The sequence below is a fragment of the Ambystoma mexicanum genome, chromosome 13, assembly GCF_040938575.1.
Source record: "Ambystoma mexicanum isolate Mex_15411 chromosome 13, UKY_AmexF1_1, whole genome shotgun sequence".
Lineage (NCBI taxonomy): Eukaryota > Metazoa > Chordata > Amphibia > Caudata > Ambystomatidae > Ambystoma > Ambystoma mexicanum.
This window is the reverse complement of record NC_090938.1, coordinates 76876794-76901849: the sequence shown is the minus strand read 5'-3', so window position 1 is coordinate 76901849 and position 25056 is coordinate 76876794. Positions and strand designations below refer to the sequence as shown.

The 25056-nt window shown below is 42.0% G+C and overlaps 1 protein-coding gene across 3 annotated transcripts in view; it reads left to right on the top strand.

Annotated features, from left to right (window-relative positions):
• KCND3 (potassium voltage-gated channel subfamily D member 3) overlaps positions 1–25056 on the top strand; it is a 952509-nt gene that overhangs the window by 863825 nt on the left and 63628 nt on the right. Inside the window, exons 6-7 of one of the 3 annotated variants that reach the window (XM_069633319.1) lie at positions 5533–5589; positions 11947–12194. In XM_069633319.1, the coding sequence (XP_069489420.1) occupies positions 5533–5589; positions 11947–12194 (305 nt within the window). The remainder of the gene's footprint in view (positions 1–5532; positions 5590–11946; positions 12195–25056) is intronic. The other 2 variants (XM_069633321.1, XM_069633320.1) reach the window with 2 other exon arrangements.

Here is a 25056-nt window from a genome sequence, read left to right as displayed (position 1 = left end):
TCTCTTGTCTATCAACACTCATCCTAATTTTGAAAGCATCCAAATCTCTTCTAAAAATGTTCATTCAGGATTGGTCATATTTTCAGGAGACATTTGCTTTGAACTACATTGATGTACATTTAGTTTTCTCCCTAAAGTTATCACTGTCCTTGACTATCGTTGATTGGCATTTTAGAGGTACCTCTGTAAGAGCCCTACATTTTGTAAGTATTCCAAAAACAATCTTGTAAAATTCCTTTTAAAATGATAGTTCCCAGGAGAGAACAATTATTTGTGCTCAGATGTCTGCTCCCTTCCAACGAAGTCAGAGCTGCATCAATAACTATATGCTTTTCAATGTAGACATTGGAAAATGTTTCGACCCTGTCTCTTCTGTGTAGCCGCAGCAGGTGGATCATGATGACTTATAATAATTATTATTATTACTACAGTGAGTTTTAACTAGATTTCTTAATCTCGCTGTCAATCTTCAGTGGTGTCAGAGATATCCCACAAGATGAAGAATTTTCTCTGAAATTCACTAGATCCACCCAGTGCACAATTACTAATCTGTATCTCTACATGGGGGTTTAGGCCAGGATGATTTGGTGATTTCAAGGAGGTAGCCTTGTGAAGAGACATCACTGATCTTTTCTGCATGTGTGCCCTCGTTCATTGGACCCATTATCTTGTGCTTCAATTGCAAACATTAAAGCCCATTTTCAATGTAACCAGCACCGCTCCTGAAATGTTCATAATATACAGAGGGCTTCCAAAGTCTAGATATTTTACTACATTTTCATTAAAATATCTCACCTGCTACCAAAGTGTCTGTTTCCTCTAACTTTAATGCTATGATCTGACTTCAGATCCAACTTATCAATCAAGCTTTGGCAAATTCTGTTCAGGGAATGATGCGCTTTGGTAATTAACTAAAAATATGTGAAATAATAAGGGGATTGAAGAAGCTCTATAAAAGCAAAAAAAGGCCAACAGCATTAAGAATACACTGTGCTTGGGGAAAACATTAATATAGAGCTCTCTAGCCAATCCATGTGGAAAACAAAATTTCACCAAGAAGAAAGAGAGGCTGAGAGTTCAGCGGTAAAACAGCATTCAGTTATTTCGTAGGACCTCCTTGTTTAGTAGGCTGTTGTTAGAAAACAGACAGAATAAGGTACCATTTTCTGTGTATGCTCCATTCCTCGACAATATCAATGTTTACCACACCGAACATGAAATCCACAAGTCTCTGAAACGAATGTAGAGGCTTGATCGCTATAGACTGTGCAGCCATTTTTCTTACACCTGTTAAAAACTGGACCAAGCATATAGGTGTCAACTGTAATGACAGCAATCATATTTTTTTTGTGCTGTCAGCATTACTGATCTCTGCCAAGCGAGCGTACACGCCAAAAATAGACTGGTTTGTGTTCTCCGCATGGAGCAGGAGCAAATGCAGAACTCGTCGGTCACCCAGATTCCTGAATCAGAAACCATCTCATAAAAATCTGATCAGGAAGGCCGGAACTGTGTAAGGTCGGAACCTAGGTTAGCAGCTTCCTACAGGATTCTTTCACCTTATTAGAATGAGTCCCTCTGAGTAGCTTATTCTACACAGATAAATGTGATTTAAAACATCCATCTAAGGCTTATCCGACACCATGCCAATATTTTTAGTAAACTAAATTAATTTACAGGACCACACCCCTTAGATTTGACAAACACAAAATGGAGGACTAAATCCGGTAAACCTCTCAAATTGAAATACTAAAAATACTAAATACTAAATACTAAAAACTAAAAATATGATTAAATTAGCCTTATAAACCAAGGACATTGGCCAGTCGTTTGCCCCATAAATAAAGAGCTAAATGTCCAAATCTGAAATGTGCACATTGGCACAGTATGGAAGTGAGAGTGAGCCATATGGCCTTCCAAATTTACACTGGTGCACTAATCCATTCCAGAAAAAGCCATTTTCTTACAGCAGGTTTGCCATGACACTAATTGTGTTAATCTTGTATTGAATGCTGTTCCCTGTGTCCACACTCACCTCTTTCTTTCGTTCCACATACACAATGTGTCTGGTTCCTGGCTTACGCATGTAGTGAGTGGGCTGGCAGCACACCCAGCGGCACTACATCTCAGAACTATGTAGATCATTGAAATCTTGGATTTCCTAGTAAATCTACCAAACTGTGCCATGTCTATTAGGAAAATACTCACTTCTGTTCAAAGATGGCACAAATCACCTACCCTGTAGCCCCGCTACCCAGTGCAGATACAGGTTCATGTCCAGCTGCTGAATATTAATAAACCGGTTTACGCAAAACAGCACCAGTGAGGTAGTAGGGACGGCAGATTCCAAGGTCAAAGATCCAGGCCCCAAAGCAAATTGTGACTCTTTTGGTTCCCCTTAATGCCCATATGACACCAAGAAACCTGTTTAAGTGCATATTCAAGCTGATTCCAGTTTCAGGGAGGGTCAAAGTAGAATCAAAATCCCATCAGTATTGTAAGGTCTATTGTTATTTTAATAAATCTTTAATGATTTGCATCAAACTTCCACTACTACCGTGCAAATTATTGTCCCTGCTGCTCTCAACAAGTGCACGCCAGGTAACTGTTTGCAGCCATGATAAAGGTAATCAACAGAAGTCCTTTTGTGTAGGATCCTCTCTGCCATGATGCATAAATCCCTATTTATCTTGCCAGTACTAGAAGTCATATAAAAAAGGATGACTACACACTCATTATGGTACTGAGTATGCAAGCTGGTGAGACAGTGGGTGGCTATGTAAGCAAGTGTGGAGTGAATACCAAAGGAATGTGTAATCAATTTACAGAACAATAGAGCAGTAGCTTGAGTAGCACAAGTGAACATGAGAGAGAGCAATTGACTGCCGGCAGGGATGTGTGTTACTGAGCAAGTGCATGAATGAGCTAGTGAGTGATTCTTAGAGTTAACAACTGGGACAGCAATTGAGCATATGAGTAGGTATAACGGGTTCAGTGAATGGGTGTTGAGTGAATGAGTGAGTGTTTGAATGTTTGAGTTGGTATAACAGTGAGCAAGTGAATGACTATGTGAATGAGTAATGACTGGGCGCATGAGTTAGCATGTGAGCAAGGGAGTCATTGCATAGATGGCTGCATGAGCGAGTGAGTGAAGTAGTTGAGCAAATGAGTGACTGAAAAAGTGTGTGATTATGGGAGTTAACAAGTGTGACAGATATTGTGAAACAAGAGAGTGAATGAGTTGGTGCATATGTGATAAAGTGAATGACTGTGTGATTAATGAATGGGAGTACTGGTTGCCGCATAAGGAATTGAGTGAGTCTGCATATGATTCTATGAATGGGCAAGTGAAAGGAAGCACGATTGAGTAGAGATAGAGTGAGTAAGGGACCGGGTGAGTGAGTGAGTGAGTGAGTGTATGAGTGATTAAACGCATGTATATAAACGAAGATGCATAAGCAGTATGCAGTATGTCGTCCTACCAATTTAAAGCCACTGTTTAAAGAAAATGCAAATGTTTATTAAAAGGGGGCATCCCATCCTAAAACACACACTTTTGTTGACTTCTCCATGCTGCATAATCCATAATATTTATCTGAAATAAAACATAAACATTTGACATATGGTGCTGAACAAAGAGTTATAGGCGTAAACAAATCACAGGAAGTCTTGACCTTGCAAGAGTTAATTTGAAATGTTATAAATGGAATGTAATAATTTATGAACCATGGTTACAAACAGGTGTTTGAGGGCATTTCAACTTCCCTTTATGGGACATTCTTGGGGTTCTCCTTTCATATTGGATTGAATTTCTACCTTTAGAATTCTTTGATCATTCAATTGTGTGTTTATTGTCAAGCATAATGGATTGTTGTTGTCAACAGTGGGTTTCGGCAGTTTTCACACTCCACGATAGTAGCCGTTGATGATGAAGGTTTGGTTGAGTAAGGGTTGTTATAATACAACAATACCCTAAACTAAATTAAATGGGGGTAGTTCAGTTCTCAACGCTAAAGTCAAAAAGCTGAAAGAAAAGAAGTGACCAATTATGGTTGGTGAAGTTCCTTCTAAATACATGAATCTTATGCTGTCATTTTAGGTAAGGACAAACGACCTTGTAGTGTGTTAAGGATACCACTAGCTTTTGTGTATTAGTGCTGCTTAATGGATACCCATTGGCCTTCCATTATTTTAATCAAGCTCCATCCTATAGCATTATCAAACCAGAAATAAACATGATTACATTCTGAGAAAATTAATCCCTTCACCACAAAACATAGATTGGATGGTCAATACTAATCCTAAGCCCTACTCGCTCCTACTTCAAGTGAGATAAAAATGATAGGCAAATGTGTGGTGTGTCTTATTATTTAGAATGTTCAGCTTTCTGCAATAACTAAAATCAAATTTATGATTTAGAAATTCCAGGAAAGACCACTTGATGTACATTTCTGAACATTAAACTAAATTCCTGAAATTGAATTCTGGCATGGGCTCTAATGATCCTTTATGACAAATTATGAATTTCCTCATCAAAAGATTATAGTTTTATGATAGGCTTCACTGTTGTAAAACTATGCATCTATACAGTGGAGCAGATTTATTTTCCTTCATCAGGTGTATAAATGATATCTGAATAATGGGCACTGAATATTGAGATGGAAAGAGCTTACTGTTTTGATGGAGAGTAAACAGTGGAGGACAAGTGATGTCAGTCAAAGAACAGACCATTAATTCATCATGTCATATTCATAATAATCTGTTCCATTGTTTGAGTTTCGTACATCATGAAGGACACAGACTGCACCATGTGGGCATGGAATGGTTCATTCCTGCAGTGATTGCCTCTCTCGTTCAATCTATTCATGCTCTCCAGCAGAACTGACCAATAATGTCCTCTCAAGCATCTAAGTGCAATATTCAGATTCCATGAATGCTTCTGATGAAGGCCCATTGGCTGAACCATAACTTTACAACTAGAGAACTAGTCTACAAAGATAGCACTCAGAAAGTGCAGGCGTATGTCGTGAGGAAAAGAAAATATGCAGGTTGTTTCCCAATAGCTTTAAAAACATCAAATTCATTACACCAAAGTGAAGCCTGGAAAGCCCTGTTCCGGTTATGAAATTAACTGATTATTGTCTTGGCTGCAACCTACTTGAGTCTCAAAGCATATGGTCTAGGACACGGGTCTGCAACCGTTTGCCCTCCAGATGTTCTGAATTACAATTCCCATGAGCACTAGCCAGCATAGTCAACGGTGAGAGGTCATGGGAGTTGTAGTCCAAAGCATCTGGAGATCAACAGGTAGCAGACCCTGGTCTAGGATGATCTTGGAAACTTTGGATACATATCTTCCGTGGCTATGTCTTTAACCACAAATTGCCTACCGGCAATATCTCAATTTTAAATGGAAGTTGAATTGCCCTTGAAAACTTGCATGTGTAGAAAGGAATGCTGGGAGTAATATTTGGAATGCCGGAATGTACAATGAACTGTGTTCTTATCTTTTGTCGGCATGTTGTCCCGTAGGGATTGTCCTATCTTGTGGATGATTCCATGCTATCTGTTCGAACCTCCACCATCAAGGTATATATTTTTCTTCAACATCTTTCTTCCTGTTCTCTGTGACCTGTCTGAGTGGTTTCCAGTCTGGTTTCTTGTCTAACGATATCTCCTTTCATGAGGAATTTGTGCATGCAGTTGTTTGTTTTTTTGCAAAGTTCTTTTGTGTCTTGTTTGGTTTAGTGCTAATTACTAACAGTGCTGCCTTTTCCACTGCATTTTTAAAAGAGATCTGACAAAGAGGAGATGCACCTGGAATCTTACCTGACCTCTCCTCATTGCCAGATGAAAAACAAAAATCATAAAATAACGCATCAATCATGTGTTCTGTTGTCTATATTGAATTTGGTTTGCTGGAGAGTCGTGATAACCGTCTTGTTTTGGTTGCTAGGCATCAAATCATTATCGGCTCAGTAGAAGAAAGCATTTTTTCTGACCTTATTTTGAACTCATGGATACGGGGTCCTCGTGCGCTTGTGAGCAGAAACTTGTCTGCACAGATTCCTAAGTTGTTTCTTATCAAGCCAAATAAGGAAAGAATGTAGTCTTATTTCTTTCCAAAGCAGTCTAGTTACATGTGAATGTTGACTCTATTTCAAACTGGGATAGGCGAGAACACTGGTGTGTGCAGGTAAGGATCTTAAGTGTTAGACTGATATTATTAGACTTTCTGGGGGGACAGTCTCTCTCCATATGAAGGTTTGGCCATTAAGAGAAGTTTGGGCGCAAATGCTGTATGGATTTCATTTTGGGGTGGATTAGGGACAACAGTTACTATCGAAGTCTACAGCATAGGCACTGACATATGGTGCAGTTGAGGTTAGGAAAAGAGCTTGGGTCATGGATGTTTGTTCTGTCTTTCACGTTACAGTCTGAGTTCTGCCTAACATGTAATGATCTTTAAGAAAGCCCTGTCTTTTATGATTAAAAACATTTAAATGAAACAAAGATTTGCTTGCCACTTCATTTCATTTGTTCACACTAATCTATTGTAAATATTCTAATACATGAGTTAAACAAGGACCGATAAAGCAGTTTGTTTACAGATAGAAAAAATAGAAAACTAAGACATAAGATACATGGATTCCTCACTGAGGCCAAAGGTATGAGGGTTTTCAAGTAGGGAACTCTAAAATGAAACTAAACAATCCACAAGCTTGCACCTCATTACTGCTATTTCAAATTAGCCATTCAAGGATAGTCCATAATTTTACAAAGAGAATTTTCTGGCATTGCATAAATAGCATCCTACTATTTTTTTTTGCAGCGATACTGTCCTAAACGCTCCTAAATTTAAGATTGATAATGGGAGAGGATCCTGTTGTGTAGTATTCTCATGCAGCAGACTTCTGGGCACCACTGCAACCTTCTGCAATTCGGACAAAAAAACGATTGTAGGTCTCAAGCAGCAAGTGGTATCTGAGCCTGCAAAAGTCAGTTTAAAATCTTGCGGTTAAGTTAGATGGAAACATCTTCATAGACAGAGCCTGCTGGATTGTTAGTTTGAACTCTAAGTGAAAACTGAAAAGTATAGATAACATAGCTGGGGGCTAAACAATTCTTTCCAGGTAGAATGCTTGGAATTGGAGACAGAGACCAGAGATTGGGCACATATAGTGAATAATTGCAAGAAACATTGTTGCCACTGTTGTAATACTTCTGATGGTTTTATTTGATTGACCTATAGTGGACGTGTTTGCCCGAACCTATCTTGTAACAAATAAGAACCAGAAAACAGCAAGGTTTCCAAAGGATAAATAGAGAGTGAGTTAAGACTATAAAACAACTAATACAAATTGTAAACAGAAATATGAAATGTAAGCGAGCCAGAAAAGATCCATCATTCAGAATTGGGACTCCACAGGGCAGGACAAAAGAAATCCTTCTAGGATACCCCAAGCCCGACCAACACGCTTCCAGCAAAGAGGATGGGAAAGGTTTAGCACCAGTCCCCAGGAAAACCCAATCAGAAGCGATACAAGAAAAAGCAAAGTATCAGCCATTGGGTGATGGAAAGATGGAAAGAGACAAAAGGGAAACATCATCCCAACTAAGTAGGTCTGCAGGGTTTGTTTGGAAACGTCAGGCAATGGAGTCAGACGTGGCTAACTCCAAGCTGACGTGTTGCCCCCACAGTTCGATGTCATTCCACAAGAGTATTCAGCATATGATCTTGGTGCCGACGGGTGTCTTCCACACGACACACACAATTCTGACCGCTTGCTGCTTGCTCAGTCCTCAGCTCCTAAATGATGAGGACAGTCATTTCCTTCGTTGTGGATATTTTTCATAGTGGCTTCATATTGTACATCTTTTACCAATGTATGTAGAATTGTCTGCAAGATCTGCCAACGAGGTCTTGAATCCAAGCCAGTACAAATATGAAAAGGGATAGAAGCTTACCTAAATTCTTCATAACTCTGGATTAATGTTGTGTCCTGACGCTAATACCAATGAAACAAACGTACTATCCTTGCGAATGATATAAGACCTGCGGCAGGATACAAAGGTTGGAGGCACAAAGGGACACAGAGGCTGGCACAAAGATATGGTTTAAGAAACTATGATTCTATTCTGGGAACAATGAAGAAAATAGTAGGATGTGTCTTCAGTTGCGGAAGTTTATCAAAGAAAAAGTCTCTTACAAATTTCTAGGAAGGGTGTTCATCCGGTCCAACTCAAATGTCCAAATAGTGGCCCTTGTTCTTGTCTTTGAGTTGTGTTCTCTAGGCCTCTTTGGCATGGTCTAGGTTTCCAGAATTCTTTGGTCACCGCATTTCAGGCTTTCAGAAGTCGTGCGGTCTCGTCCAGGAAGATGAAGCACCCTGTGACTCTCTTTAGCACTGACTCTCTATCCCAGGAGCTTAATGTTTGACTTGTGGTGATCTCAGCCTGCTGACAATGTCTCTGCTCTCACCAGCTCTATTGTGAAATGGAAAAATCTCCCACATCCTGTCGCTGACACTAGATGCTGACCTAGACCGGCCTCCTCCGCCAGACCATCCCTCGTATAACTCTCTCACAGAAACATCTTGTTATCCTCCCACCTCCTCTAGCCTAGAAGATGGTTCTCTGCTTTTCTCGTTCCTGCTCCACAGATGGTAGTGACCTTATTCACTTCTCGCGCCTTGCCTACTATGAGCCAGGTTCCCTGCCCTCTGATCTTGTGAGCCTGGGGGTCAGAGATCCCTCTGGTAATCATGGGAAGCTGTTCATAGCATTTATAACAACGTTGTCACTGAGATTTCACCTCTTTGAAACAGCGACCGACTCCAGCGGCGTTGGGGGGACTTGAATTTGTTTATTTTCTTCCCCGCACAATCTGTGAAAGTCAAAATCCCTTTTTTTCAAGTGCAACTTGGCATGCGTGGGACTTTCGGCGGTTGCGTGCATAAAAGTTGTAATGAGAAGGGTTTCCTTTGCCAAAGGCGACAATGTATTTCTTTACCCACCAGGGACTATGGTATGTTGCAAGGTTGTTCTCTTGAAGGCAAAGGCTTAATTTCTTGTGTTAGGTTTTTGGATCTGGCTAGGTAGCTGAAATGGCTCTCTCAGTGTGCCAACCTTATGGGAAGAAGTATCTTTTAGGGGATTAGGCAACCCTCTATTATCTTTTGGCGGTCTGTGGCATTGATGGGGCTGGTAAGGGCTTGAGTGATCCTGTGACTGACCCTTGCTTTAGAGCAGCGATTCAGTGAGGGTGGTTTGGGGACCCCCACATGTGCCTCCGCCGTGCCCAGCATCCACTACCTTGTGGTGGCACGCTGACCCTTTGACCCTCCCCCGTTGGTCCCCAAGGACAGGCAGGGGACTTTGTCACGTAGCAAATAGTCCTAAACATACTGTAGGGTTCATAAAAAGAATATGTGTATGCAAATTTATAAAGGACTAAAATAAGGGCTACTCTTACATGGTATATTTCACTAACCAGCATAAATGTGTAGACTGTCCTCAGTGCTACATGGTACTCAGGTTAGGGACCTGAACTCAGTAAAGGCAACAACGCCTTCCTGACAACCAGCATCTAGGAATGATATAAGTGTGCTACAGCATCTATTTCCAATGTGCTCTTCTGAAGTTCTTTGATTCAGCACGGAATTTTACATATTTGGCATTAAGTGTATTGGAGAAAGGCTGTGCTCCCATAGGGTTTCATTGTGTGCATTGCCCTTAAGTGTCTTTATATAATTGTAACTTTGGGCAAACATTAGATTGAGAACCCCCAAAGAATCAGTCCTTCTTAAATTCAACAAAATTCTACAAAATCGTGGGAGACCTTCTACTGAGAATGAACACGGATCAAAGAACCTGTTTATAGGAGGTTTCCCCACTCAGGAGGGTCTGAAAATATGTCTTCTATGTAAAATTGATGGCATCGGACTGTTGACGGTTCAGGTCCAGAAGGCTGGTACAGGACTTCCGTCCCAGCATTCCAATATTTCTCCTTTCTTTTTCTTTCTTTTAAACAGAACATTCAGCGGAATGTTCTAACAGCGATAAATTCCCCTCCTCGTGTCGTTGCCCAGTAGTAACACACTACGGTCATCGATAAAAGCTCGTTTCGTGCTGGCGTTTAAACTCGAACCGAAAGCCGATCCAAACTGGTAATGTACCCGGAATGTAGCATAATTTCTTAAAAATTACAAACGACATTCTAGAGTTCATGGGACAATGTGTTTATCTCTAGTGAACATTCTTTTGGGTTGTGTTACTTCCCGGATGCATCATCTTTCTCCGATTGAGTACCAACCCCCCTCTATACCCCCCGGAAGAAAACTGTCTTCACTAAGGTTTCCCGGATAACTACTGACACACAAGGGGTTCTCTTGGTCGATCATGAAATGGCCTGACTTGCCAGCACGCAGTCTCCATGTAGCTCAATTAAGTCTTCCAGCAAGGTGAAGCCCTCGCAGAGTACTCACAGCGACAGATCAAGGTTAGGCCGCGATGACTCACACAATGAATTATACATTGCACACCATGAGACTCCGGAAAATCATTTTGTTCACCATTGCAAAAGGAAGAAAGCTTGACATTTTCTGGCCCAATTTGCTCTGACACGGGAAAGGGCACCACTGATCACATCAATGTTAAAAGGTTTCACTCTTCCCCTCCGGCGTAGCAATGTGGTTTGTCTGTTTTTTTTCCCGCTTTTTTACAGTTTAATTTTTTTGCCAATGCCTTGCAAATGCAACTTTCAGGATCTATGAGAATAGGCACCATGTATTGATTGGGTTAGTTAGTGTCATATTTAATAGAAGCTTCAAAGGGATTATTGCTTTTTAGTCTGACTGCCAGCTCCAGTAACAAAAAAAAACATAAAAATGTCTTTCATATTAACTCTGAAGACATAAGAGATTTTTTCTTTTCCTTGTTCGGCTCATAATGAGATCCAACTGTACTTCTAAGTAAAAAAGAGATTTAGAAAAAAGAAAAAAACATAAATCTAGTTTAGTTGAAAGAAAAATTTTGTGCGTGGTCACATCTATGTTGTTGAAGTTACCATTGCGCGAATGCATGTGTATGTCATCACAATATAACTTGAAGATTTGGCTAATAGCCACACCAATCACCCCAGTGTTAAAAAAAAACTCAAAATGGTATCCTACCTCAAATGTAGTCTGATAGAGTTAGCAAACTGCTAGTATAATTAATCTGTATTAAGTTAAATGTGTTGGAGTTCAATTAAATATCTGGTAGCATTGCAACATAGCAAACAATCCATCTGCTAGGTATATCAAAACAACCTGCGGTACTCCAAGAGTGAGCATGTGTTTCAGTGATTCAATACACTGTATTTTAAAACTTTGTTTTAAAAAAACACAATTTGTAGAGTAAATATTTTCATCTGTACCTGGTTCTAATTACATGTTTCAAATCATTTAATCACAACACACAGTCCAGATTCTAGTTATATCAAAACCTGTTTTGCTCAACAAGTGAATATATGCTTCATAGAACCAAAATATTGAATTTTAAAACTTAAAAGCTTAAAATAAAAAATGTAGTTCATATACTTAGACCGGTATTACAGAAACTTAGGACTGGGGGAGAAATGTCCTTAGTGTAAAACAGTATCCGTTCAATGCATTTTTGCAACACGGCCATGTTTGTCCTTGTCGCTGTCCTTTTTCCCTGATGCAGAAATCCATTGAAAACATATTGATTTGGTATTTTATGAGTATTGCACTTGCACAGGCACAGAGTTCCAGTAATATCACCCTCAGTATTCTTTTCTGTATGGTCCACTGCACACCAAGTAGGTACATTCAGTTAAGGGATATCTACGAGAGAGGGATATCACGCATAAGAAGCCAAGGGCAAATATAAAGAACACAGTCCTTAGATAGCTTCTGATGTCCCACTTCCGTTTCTCAACAGAACCACGAGTTCATGGATGAACAAATGTTTGAGCAGAACTGTGTAGAGGGTTCAATGCAGAACTACCCCTCCTCACGAAGTCCGTCGCTCTCAAGTCACCAGGGGGGGACCACTTCTTGTTGCTCACGCCGCAACAAGAAGAGCACCCACCTGCCCAACTCCAACGTTCCCGCCACTCGCCTGCGAAGTATGCAGGAGCTGAGCGCCATCCACATCCAGTGCAGCGAGCAGCAGTCCCTTACTACCAGGTAAGCAGCAAGGCTAATGCACTGAGCGCATGACACAGAAATGCTGTGAAGTTTTTATGTTGCACAGATACCGACAGACTACACACTCATCTGACACCGTTGCACTTCATTCTGCTAGAAGTGATGGGTAGGGCTAGGCTGCTGTTTTTCTAATGCTTTGATAATAATATAGGGGCCAATTCACAAAGATGTTACTATTAGTAACCCTGACCTATTCTTGACTTACTTCTGACTTAGGAGTAAATCAGGAGTAAGTCAGGGTTAGTCATAGTAAATTCTACTGTGAATCAAACACCCCTCTTGAGGAGTAAGTCAAGGGTAGGAGAGAGCTACTCCCACTGAGTCCGTTTGTGAAGCAAATAACTCTATCAAGGTAAGTCAGAGTTACTCATAGTAATCTCTTATGTGAATCAAAAAGCCACACGTCCAAGAGTAAGTCAAGAGTAAGTCAGAATTACTCATAGCAACCGTTTGTTGTTGTTGTATCAGCCTCAATCTTTTATATTGAGAAGACAAATGTGCCTGGGCCTGGAGGGTGTGTGCCTTGGTGTTCTAGGAAAAGGTGAAGATGTCCTCCTGTCACCTGTTGTCAAATGGCTAGCTATTTCGACTACCCGTGCCGCAGTGTGTCCTGCACCATCTACCTACTGATTCAGTGTCAGGCCCAGGTGGCCTTTACCTGACCAATAATGCCCTGACTGAGGGAGTTAGTGTAATATCATTTTAGAAATATTTATGGGGTGCTAAAAGCCTTTTCAAGTTGGGAAGTGGCACTGTGGCTGTTTCTCAACCTAAAGAAACTACAATTCAAAATGGCAGCCATGGAAAAAGGGAGAAGGAAACTTGCCATAGTGCCTTTGCCCTTTCCATGATGGCCATTGATGCCACTGGGAAGGGACGGGACAGCTGGATTAGAGGTCACCGGAGGTTGAGGGACTATAGAGCAGGTAAGTGAGTTTGGAGGAGGGAGGCTCCAGGGATATGACATGAGGCTCTGGCAAGGAGTGGGCTGAAGCTCCAGGAGAGAAGGTGCCAGCCTTCTGCAGTTCAACGGCCTGTAAACACGGGTAGCGCCATCTGCTTTACTTACCCTCTCTTGCCCCTCTAATGGGTTTCTGACCCATTTCTGCATGTTGCACTTCATACATATGTAGCCCACTAACCCACATGCTTATTCATTCACTCAGAAAGGCGGGTACTCTACTTACGCAAAGTCAAGAAGCGCCTGATCAGCCATTAACCTCTGCGTTGACCTTCTATGTGACTCTGCAACTCTGCTGTCCCTCTTATCTATGTACAGGGAGTAGTGGACATCTTCCATCACAATATTGTTGTGGTATCTGGATGTATTTGGTGTGTTTGTGATCTGAGAACTCCCAATGACACAGAAAAGTCTATGGGCCTCATTAGGACCCTGGCACTCCCATAATGAACGGTGCCGGTACGGGACCGGCACCATTCATTGCGGGTTGCCCTATCACAAGGACTGCTGCGGGACCCTCTAAGGAACGACTGGTCTGACTGGCAGTCGAGGATGCTAACAACGGGCCCGTCATTAATGGGCCCGTTGTTAGCACCTTCCCCATTCCCATTGAGACCTATGGGGCTCAATGGGAATGGGGAATGGTTTTTCCAGGAGCCCAGAAAAGGGCAATAACCGGGTCCGCCAACGTCGGCATGACCCGGTTATTGCCCTTTTCTGGGCCACGGTCAAGAATCATTACCGGCGGCAGCCGTGCCCTTATTAAGGGCACGGCTACTGCCAGGGTCCTAATGAGGCCCATATGACTGGAAAGAAGCAAGATTGATCAACAAGAAAATGGCAGGTGAATCATACCAATTCTTGATCTCACTGCTTCCAGTAGGTGCCAAGGATGTTGGTGTTTTTTCCTGGGCAAATTCCATTTGTGGGCAACCAAATGAGATCATGGTGACCGAGAATATTTTGGTAACTTCTAGGATTAAAAAAAATAGGAATGATCCACATACTTGTATATTTGCCAGAGACATGCGTCCTTCTGCACATTGGACAATCAGTAGGCTTGGCCGTCAACATCAAAGTCTGTAGGGTCAGGGTGTGGTAAACTACCTCTCACCCAGACCAAAGCTAGCATTGTTTGTGGACCCCCACAACTCCTCAGCGCAAGTGAGCATGTAACGCCTACTCACTCGGAAGCAGACAGTGACAATGAACCCGAACAGTCGTCCATATTTCTTACCAAACGTCAAATGAGGAACCTGAGATCAAAAAAGGGGCAGCCACAAACAGTAGCAGAAGTCAAGAAAGTAAATGTCTGCCCGTACAAGGTATACCATCCGGGTACAAAATATGAAGTTTCTTTAGGGAAGTATCCAATGCTGCAGACGTAACCCCTAGACTTAGAATACCCCAACAAGCAAGTAATCTCCATGGGGAGAGCCTCCCACCAAGCTGAGAAACCCTATTCCCTGCCATATAGTAGATGGACATTGAGGGTACTGGGAAATGACTCACCGGGATACCATTATACTCAGCCTGGTAGAGGCAGTGACTTGCAGGGCGTAAACCTGAGCCAATTGAATGGTCTCCACTCCTGGCCTCTCTTGGTTGCCCTAAACGCAGTCAGAGATATCCGACTCACTCTGAAATGTCAAATCAGACAATTTTGGATTTACTCATCGTTAAACCTGGGTGACTAATATCAGTTGAACCCTGAATCACACACATTTCCACTGCATTCATGGGTGTTTGGTTAATCTCAAGACAATTTCAGGCTGACGAAATGTTGCTGTGAGCATTGTGGTGCAGAGCTTTGACCTTTACCTGCCGGCACATATTCAAAGCAAACAAAGTGTAGCGTTATTAAAATAGGTCAGAACCTTCACTGCCCGGGATAGTCAAATACATCAAAGTGTCCAAATGGCTGATGGCTTGCACTTGGCTGTTCCTTTAATATAGAAATTAAAAAAGTATTATATATCTGCAGCTAAACACAGTTCATATTTTTTTAAAACACAAAATGTCAAATTTTTAAAAACGACTGGAAATAAAATATGCACCTGATGCATGTTTTATTTGCATTACTTTGCACATGATGCATCTTACCTTCTTCACAACGATGGTCCGTGCATTTCCACCAGGCTGTCCGGGCCAGCCCCTTGGTATACATTTGATTCTGAGTGTGGCAGTCCGTGCTCTCACGCGGGCATTAGGAATACATTTCCTCATGATGGGCCTTTCCAGGGCCCATCAATGTGAAAAGTGCAAAAACATGAAAAAAGGCATATCTATCCATGTGGGTGGGATCGCAGAAAATGCATACCCTGCCTCACCACACTTAAAAGATATGTGGGAATGGGTCATACATGAGCCTGTCATGCTTTTCACTTCTTCCGCACATGTTCCGTTGAGGCAAAGTGAAATATGATTGTTTCTGCACATTTTAATGTGCATCTAATTTATTAATTTAGGATGTACATTACAATATGCAGAAATGCCCCTTAATCTGTGCAAATTGTTTAAAAGGGGTACAAAAGAATCAGAATGTGTGCACTTATAATGCACACTTTCAAAAGAACTTTGTGAAGTGGGCACATATTTTCAGGCTCAAGATTTTAAGTGCACAAGCGCACCTCAACACATGCACCAAAAAACGTTTTTGGAATCGTACTTTTACTGTCTACATAGGATATGTGATTTTCCCAAGATACAGAGCTCATAACCTCGCAATCCTACCTCACTACGTGGTATTCCTTTAAGGAGCTTAACAATGTCCATCATGAATGCTTGACACGTGACTGACTCTTCCTCAACCCCATTGGCCTTTCTGTGGTGATTGACCCACAGCCATGAACTCTCACTATATTAAATAAATAACCTTAGTTTTCCTTCTGGATGCAAACTCAGCAGGATTAAGGGCCTGGTTCATGGAACGTTTTCCTATGGGATTGCACCATTATAAAACACTTCCATGACTCAGGCCCTAAATGTCATCCTCCCCTAATGCATGACTAACTCTCCCCCAGTATAGCCATATAGGCTTTTCGCAGGTCCATCTCTTATGAATTTCCTATGTTGTATTATTATAAACCTCAGTAATACACACTGTGTTAATTGGCCTCTACATTATGAGAAGCAGGCCCAGGCGTGCATGATATGTGACTGGAGCCTGACTCTGATGGGCTGACATGCAATTTTGCAATCCCCCACTTCGGCGTTACTAATTTGATCAACTTCAGAAAGTTGAAAGGCTGAGTTCCTCTTACCCAGATTCGATCCTGGGACCAGCAGGTTACACATATGTCCCTGCAATAGTTGCATCGATCTTCTGGGATATTTGACTACAGAATTTAATATGCTGCCCTACTTGGATAACCTTCACAGATGCACCGGACTCAATTTGCACTTGCTAACCCTTTCAGCCAGCCGAATAGAGCCCCTCCTTTTCGCACCATTCCCGAAGCCTTTTAAATTATTTGTTTGTATTTGTGCATGTATTTTTCCCGGAATTAGCCTGAACATTCCTGGACTTCCCACAAAGATCCCTGCAGATGTATGGCTCTGCAGAAAAAGTCACAGGTTCTAGCGGACCTTCCTGAATCTCAGTGAGAGATTTGCGGGAGCTGGCGGATCACCTTTGAGGAAGTTCCCCTAGGCTTATTCATCATGTCCACAAAAAGCTAAAAAAAAGAGCTAATCGTAGACATTCAAAAGATGATATGCTGGCATGCGCATGTTGGCCTTTACCGGGGAATGGTAATCATAACCTTCTAATCAATAGGGTTTCAGTCGGGCCAATCACTTTATTGGTAAGTGTTGTCAAAAGCAAATACGAAGCTTCATTCACCAATTCAACGAGGAAGATTGAGTCATGGTCATGGTGTATACAGTTGTCTCAAAGCATCATTTTATGACACTGGAATCCCCCTTTGCAAGGACTTGGTACATGCGTTAAAGAAGCACATGCCTGGCCATACAACCATTCTACATAACTGGCAGTCACCAACAGGGCAGAATTTGGAGTGCTACGTTGAGTGGAGTGTTCACGTTGTGGAGAGGACAGAAGGGCCATCAAGTCCACCCATGTAGCATGTGTGGAGGGTGGGGGCAGATAAGATAAGTGTTTTCTTATGGATTGTTTATCTATGTGTTGGTTTGTGGGTTTCTTATTATGTATGCCTGCATGCAAGGAGTTGTTTGAATGATGTGTGAATATGTAGGTAAAAGTGTTGTATGTGAGTGTGTGTGTATCAGCCCCTCATCCCTCAGTGGCCCCTCTAAATTTAGGGATGAGTATGATGGAGCATTGCATTTTTGTATTCAGCATCAAGGTAAAAGCAAACATGATAAGTGTTATTACGTGGCTAGCGGGGCCTACCTAGTTAGTTTCAGTGTACATTTATTGCCTTACACTGGCATGGCATTTGTTACTTTTTACTTAGCATCAATCTGATGAGTGTTATTGCGTGGCTAGACTGGGTTATATTAATATCTCCAATCTGGCCATATATTCTTTGTGTGCCATGGCATTTTTGCACCAACCAACAATGTTCAAAGCAAACTTAAGTGTAAATACTTGGCCTACTGGCCTATGTTGGTAAAGACAGTCTAGATACACTTTCTATCTGTGGCCTGGCATTTCTTACTGGGTCGGAATCCTTGTATACTAATAATGGCTTATACTGGTGCTGCCTGCATGGAAACAGCCAGCATGAAAATGTTTTATATACAGCACATGTTGTGGCAAAGGCATCATGAAAATACATTGGAAAATGGTCCTGTGCACTGTTTGTGATTGCATGGACTGGGTTTGTTCATGCTTCACCATGCAAAACCTATTGCAAACTGTGTGGCTTTTTACCAAATTTTCCACAAAAAGTGCTGTAAAGTGCACCATTTTAGCCCATTATTTTAAAAAAACATTTTCTGGGGAGAACCCCACAGAACCCCCTTTGTTTAGTTTGGGCACCTGTGCTACAGGCTAACACTCCAGCATGTTTGGCCTATACATGGTAGCCTCTCCTGTTCAGAAATTCACCAGCCGCCAGTGGTTAAGGGGTGTCCTTTCATGGGGGACATCCTGGTAACTCCACACATGTTCTGCAGGATGCTTTCACGGGAGACATTCCTGTGACCCCTGCCTCTTTTCCTCTCATTCGATGCAAAATAACAGGCCACGAAAACATGACCCAGTCCTGAGAATTTACCTGAGTGGTGCCTCGGAGTTCGCAATACCTGTTCTTCAAAACATGACCTTTTTAAAGGGCGACATGCCATGTTATCTAGTGCTTCCCCCGATGGTCCTGGGATACCTATGTATCCAGACCACCATCTAGCAGGCTGCTATTAGTCTCAGCACTGTGTAGCAACATCTATGATCACTCACAAAAATGCAAACTTGTACAGGCAATATTGCATGAGGGTATGCCCAGACGTGGGTCCCGTGCCTCCTGGGCCTAGAGACCCAAGCAACTCCTCACTGATGAAGCCCAATGAGGCCAACACATGTTTCTGGATGCTTGTGGTTTCGTGCAGAAGGGATGTGACCTAACAGTTTGGGCTGGAATGCCCCTTTTGGGGTGGGACAAAGCCTGATTTGCATGTGGTCTTTTGTAATGGCTTGTCAGGCGAAGAACGATGGTCTGGAGGGTTGCCCAGAGCCGTGCCAGTGGTTATGATTAATTCTAAACCTTACAGACATCACCTGATGTATTTTGCTTTGATATTTACTATGAACCTATTGACAGTGTAGATTGGACCTTCTTGTTTAATATGATGCCAGAGTTGCTGGTCATTTTTGCTATTTTTATCATTTAATTAGGATCAAGTTTGTATTTGTGCATCTGGTTTGGAAACAGCCCCCAAGAAAAATTATTTCTGAGATGTTGCAAATATTCATTATAGGCGAACTTTGACAACTGGAATTAACTGTAAAAATGAATGTTTTCTCTGCACTTCTTTGAGTGTTATGAGAAACTAGTGGGATTTCCATTTGTTTAGAGTTAAGCATCCATGCTATCTCATTGCAGATAGACTTATGTCACTGCACATTGAATGCACTGTCTTTCATGTATTGGTTTTCTCTTTCTCTGGGAGACTAATGATCTATTCAGTATTTTGCCCCATTTTCCTAATTCTTTCTCGGACCACTTGGATCATTCCTCTTATGTTAGTCAGCACCAGCGGCCAAACGCAGTGAGGAAGACTAACCTCATCATTGGTGGTTTGGGGGTGGTTGTCCCCAAGAATGTATCTTTTTTCATCGTGTCAGTAGGTAACAAACGAAATATTCATTTGGTGCCAGGTTGCTTACAGTAAATTACAGACCAATTTGGTTCTGTCAATATATGACAGCATTGCCTTTGTAAGACGCTCATTCACATTGACTATGTCCAGAAAGACCAGTACTGACACTGTAAGAACAACTGCGTATTTTATGTGCCGAATAAGGCCAATATTGCTAATGTAAGAAAACGTTCCATGCTGGCTCTCCCAATATCTTCCTTCATACAGTAATGCAAGTACATACCTGTAATTTCATGTGGCTAGGCTAATATATGCGAGTATTGCCACAGTAAAACCACAATCAATTTGGCTTTGCTCAACAAGGTCGCATTGCCACTAAGAAGTTATTTTCCTGATGGTTGTGATGGTATATGCCCATATTACCACTTTAATAACACTGTTGTTGACTATGCACAATAAGGCTAGTATTTCAACTATAAGAGCATGCTCTGTTTGGTTATGTCCAACAATGCCAGTATTGCCATTAAGAAGACATGTTCATGCTGCCTGAGATAATCTATGCCAGTATTGCAAACTCACATTGACTATGCCTGACAAAGCGTGCACTGCCACTAAAAAGTTGTGTTCATGCAGGCCATGCCAGTTTATACTGTTACTGGCCTTTAACCTTTAAGTGCCAAGGACGAGGTATCTCGTCCTTGGCACTTAAGGGGTTAATGAAGGAGTAAATGTTAGAAGGCTTTGCATGGTGAAATACTGAAATCACCAAAAAAGGCCTTGGCGCTGGGGGGAAAACCCATGGCAGTTAAAAGGTTTTTTTTAAAAAAACACAGTGGTAATGTACACAAAAACCATTATCACAAATGTAATGGCCTTCTCAAGTTGCCTTTAACCAACAAGGTCAATATTGCCAATACCAATACATTATCATGCTGCCTGTGCCAATGTATGCCAGCATAACAACTAACAACACACTCTTGTTGGCTTTGCTAAGTAATGTCAGTATTGGCACTTCAAAAACACACTCCCCTTCACTACACTCAAATGGCAAAGCAAGAAGGCAATGTAATGACAGACCTGCCGGGCGGGACGGCACTCGCCTGCAGAGTTTTCATGAAAGCACCGGCACCGTTATTAACGGTGCTGGTGCTTCTGTGGTCCGCACTCCCATAGATTCCTATGGGACTCTATGGGAACAGGGACTTACAATTTACCTGCGCCTGAGTTTCCGAGCCGCCAAGGTTGTAATCTCCCAGAAGTCAGGCGCTGGTATCACATTGTGGCAATTTATAGCTGGCACACTAGAACCGGATGCGATACAGGGTAAAGCACAGATATTAAGGGCTTCAAATTGTGCATGGCTCCCAGGATAGAATGTAATGCGGCAAATTGATGCGTGTATTTGATATGCACCTGATAACCCTGAGTGCCCTAGTCCATTGTACCTGCAATAGCAGAAAATTATCGAACAAAGTCGATTTTCCCGGAATGACTCTCCTAGCGCTGATCTCAGAAGAAGCTTGTTACCAGCAAAGCTCTGCCGCTCCTGACAGCCGTCCCTCTTTGTAGGTCAAATGCTCCCTGGAACTGGAACATCTAGTAGGCTGTTGTTTGAAAAAGTGTGAAGGTTCCTCACCAGATTGCTTATGGCTTATATCAAAAGATGCAGACAGAAAAGACTAACAGGTTCCCTCTTCATTGGTCTTACAAAAACTGCAGTATCTCTGGCGGCTGCGCTCAACATATCTACGCAGGCCTGATCCAACAATCCACAGAACTCTTCAATAATAATACATGGAACCAGCTCGCAAGAGTGTGGAGCCACTCTAGCCGCAGGTGTCTGAGTCATTCTGGGAGAGGTCACGAGTGCTGGCTTCAGCCTGAGTGGAGGCCCTAGCAGACATGCGCTGCAATATCGCGCAACCGCATAGACAGTGCAATATTAATTGATAATTTGTTACAAAAATAACCACGTTTTCCTTAACTTAGAACTCAGAGTGCATTCGGACAAAAATTGATTGAGGGATTGGAAATTGTCGGATGAAGCATTAACATGTTGTGAGATGTTCCTAACAGCTTGAGAGCTGCATGCTCTCTGACGAACATACAACGGGAGGCTTGTGGGATGATGGACAGCCGGCGCAATGATCAACAGCTTGCGCAATGACTGGGCATATGGCCTGATGGACGCCGTTTGCTATGACTAACAGCCCACTGGAAAATAGATTGCATGCCGTTGGCTCGCTTTTTCTAACTCAATGATGTTGACCTAGTTAATCGATGCTGATGTATGTTTACAGAAACATTTCCGACAACACTGTAGTCCTTTCTACTGCAGGGTTCGAGATTGAGGGGAGCTGGGGGGGGCTATTTAGCTCTTGCTTGTAGCCAAAAAGAGCCTGGTTAGCTTGACACCAACAGCTACCAGGAGCTAATGATGGCTCCCCCAAGCCAACAAATGCCAAACAAACGCACATATGTGAATTTAACTTTGTGAATTTGGGACAATGTGCACATGAACAATATGACATATCTATACAACATTTAAAGCATATGGAGTAATAAATAATCGGCAAAGATGTGTTTTCATCTTATACGGAAGTTGGATTTGTGGAACACTATGTACTAGCTCCTGGTTCCCCAGTGGTAGATCCTGGTCACTGCTGATTGCTGGATACCCAGGAGCAGATTTTAGCTCCTGCTTATTCAATCTTAATTTCAAGCCTTTTTACGAGTCGCAGCAATGCTGCTCAATAGTTAGATCTTGATGTCCAAGCAACATGTCCGTGGAACGTGCAGACTGGTAACAACACCATTGATAGTCACCATATCTCATTCGGGAAACATCTAATAATCCTTTCCTCTAAATTATCCAGACTCCCATTCCTTCAAGCCAACTGTTTGCAACGGCAATTAGATAGCTCAACCAAAGATACTTAAACATTTGTGGTTGCCGATCACTTTAATCTGAATGACACTTCACACAACCAAATATTAAAAATAACATTGAATAAAGCCTGTCAATGTCAAGCATGAATTTGTAATTGAAGATCCCCAGGAAGTTGACGTCCTGCAAGGGGGCACAGAGATAGGAATATGCCCCTGGTCTTGAAGAATATGCAAGGGAGGATAAAACCGCGCAGAGCAACATAGGTTCGAATCTCAGATCTGTGCTTACAAACCCAACTTGCGTATTAAGTGAATTATAAAAAAACAATGAAATAAAATGCAATACTTTATCAGGCAATTCATTCATCTATCTGTTGATTCATTAATGTCTGAATCTGAACAGAGGTTTTTCTGGTGTGGATACCAAACATAGAGATTTCAGTGCACGTGTAGCCATATTAGGTAAAACGGTAAAGGCTAGTGGGATGTGTTGGCTCTATAATATCTAATCAGAAAAGAAAGAAAGAAATGGTTAAACTTTTCAAGAGAATAGTGAGAGTTTCTTTAAAGGAGGGACTGTGTCGGTAAAGGTAGAGAGCCTGAGGTCTTGTTTAGTTTTTTCACATTAACATCGTTTCCATATCAACTGTATTTTTTTCATTTCTTGTGATGGAAAAAAAAAATCAAATGACCTTTAGAATTAAAATGCCTTTGTTAGTCTGTGAACTGCCATCTTTAAAAACAAAAAAAGCTGTTTGAAATAAACTGTCGAAGATCTCAGTTTCTAATAGACACTTCTGCTAAGAAAGAAACACATTATTGATAAATGATATGATATGATATGATATGGCATTTATAATGCGCCTATACACAAGTGTTTCAATCACTTTGATTGGGCAAGAGATACAGAGAGACTGTCTGATTACCAATAATTATTGCTCTCAGCTCTCAAATCATGTGCCTGTAAGCCAACAACAGAAACTGTTTAGAAACTGTCTAAGCTCCAGAACAAAAACATTGAACGTTTTGACATTTACTTTTTGAATAGTTGTTTAGGCCTAAAATCCAAGTCAGTTCAACATGTTCAATGCCTCCTCGCTATGCTTATAGTATCAGTAAACAAAATGCCAATTTATGGATGTTGAGGTGTCACCTCTATTATTGAAGACTAGGATTTCATGAGTCTGTTTTCAATATCCATTAAGCCTCGCTCGAGGACAAAAGGAGTCACCTCAGACTCTGTAGCATCATTGAAATTCACCATAATCGCTGCAACAAATCTTGCAAAAGCTGTACAACCCTGCTCAGTACTGCCAACAATGAAAACGAGGCAAAGGTAACAGGCACTACACTTGCACTATCACAAGTGTACTTGCAGGGCAACATTTTTTCCTGATGAATGACCATACTGGGAAGGCCTTCTGTCTCACAGCAAGGGGAATCTGGGGACTCGACACATTCCCTTCCTTTCGGGTGTTTAATCGTTCACAGTGTATTCTACTTGTTTAGCATAACACTCGCATCACTGGAGATAGCCAATGGGAGGCGAACATCCATTTTGAGGAGGCAGTTCCTTTTGCCGCCTGCAGATGGCGCTGCGTTCTCCGAGGCAATACAAAATATCTTCATTAGGAGAGCTGAGCAATGCAACAATTAGAAAGGAGCTACTTCTTGAAAAGATATATTCTCAATGATCAGCGAGTGCTAAAGCGGGAGAAGAACCTGTGCGGTTGCAAATGTTCAGTGAGTGCAAGAGGCATTTAATTGGAGAATACCCAGCAAATGCAGAGAATAAAATCATGAAAAGGCAGTGTCACCTTGGATAAAGGAATGACCCAGAATAATGCCTAATTTAAGTCTGGCAGTGGAAAGCTGGCCTTGGGTTAGTTCCCAAAAAATGTCATACTCTTCAATGCAGAGAGAGGCGATACAGAGATCTCATTAGAGAGACAAGTAACACTGAGCCTGCTTCAAAAATCAATAGCGATTCACTGCAGGCACTGAGCACCTGCCAATCAAGGATTTAAAGGCATTTTAGAAGAGAACACGCTGAGCAGGCCTACACTGCATTATGAATGGAGACATATTGATCTGTACCCACCTCTGCTACAGAACATAAACATACGCACAGCTCACACACAGACACAGGCATCTGCACCCAAACACTACACACACACTCCCATGTGCACGCATGCCACATGCATACACACACTCTCATGTGCACACATCCCACACACATACACACACAGGCATCTGCACCCAAACACTACACACACACTCCCATGTGCACGCATGCCACATGCATACACACACTCTCATGTGCACACATCCCACACACATACACACACAGGCATCTGCACCCAAACACTACACACACACTCCCATGCGCACACATCCCACACCAACACACACACACACACTCTCTCTCAAGCCAACACACCCCCAACCACACACACAGGCATCTGCACCCAAGCACTACACACACTCCCATGCGTACACATCCCAGACACACACACACACTCATGCACACACAGACCCCCCACACACACAGGCATCTGCATCCAAACACTACACACACTACCATGAGCACACATCCCCCGCCCCCACACACACACACTCTCAAGCGCACACATCCCCTTCACACACACACACATGCATCTGCACCCAAGCACTACCCAAAAATGCATATAAATACACAAACCACACAAATACACCACACACATACAACCCCCCCACACACACACAGAT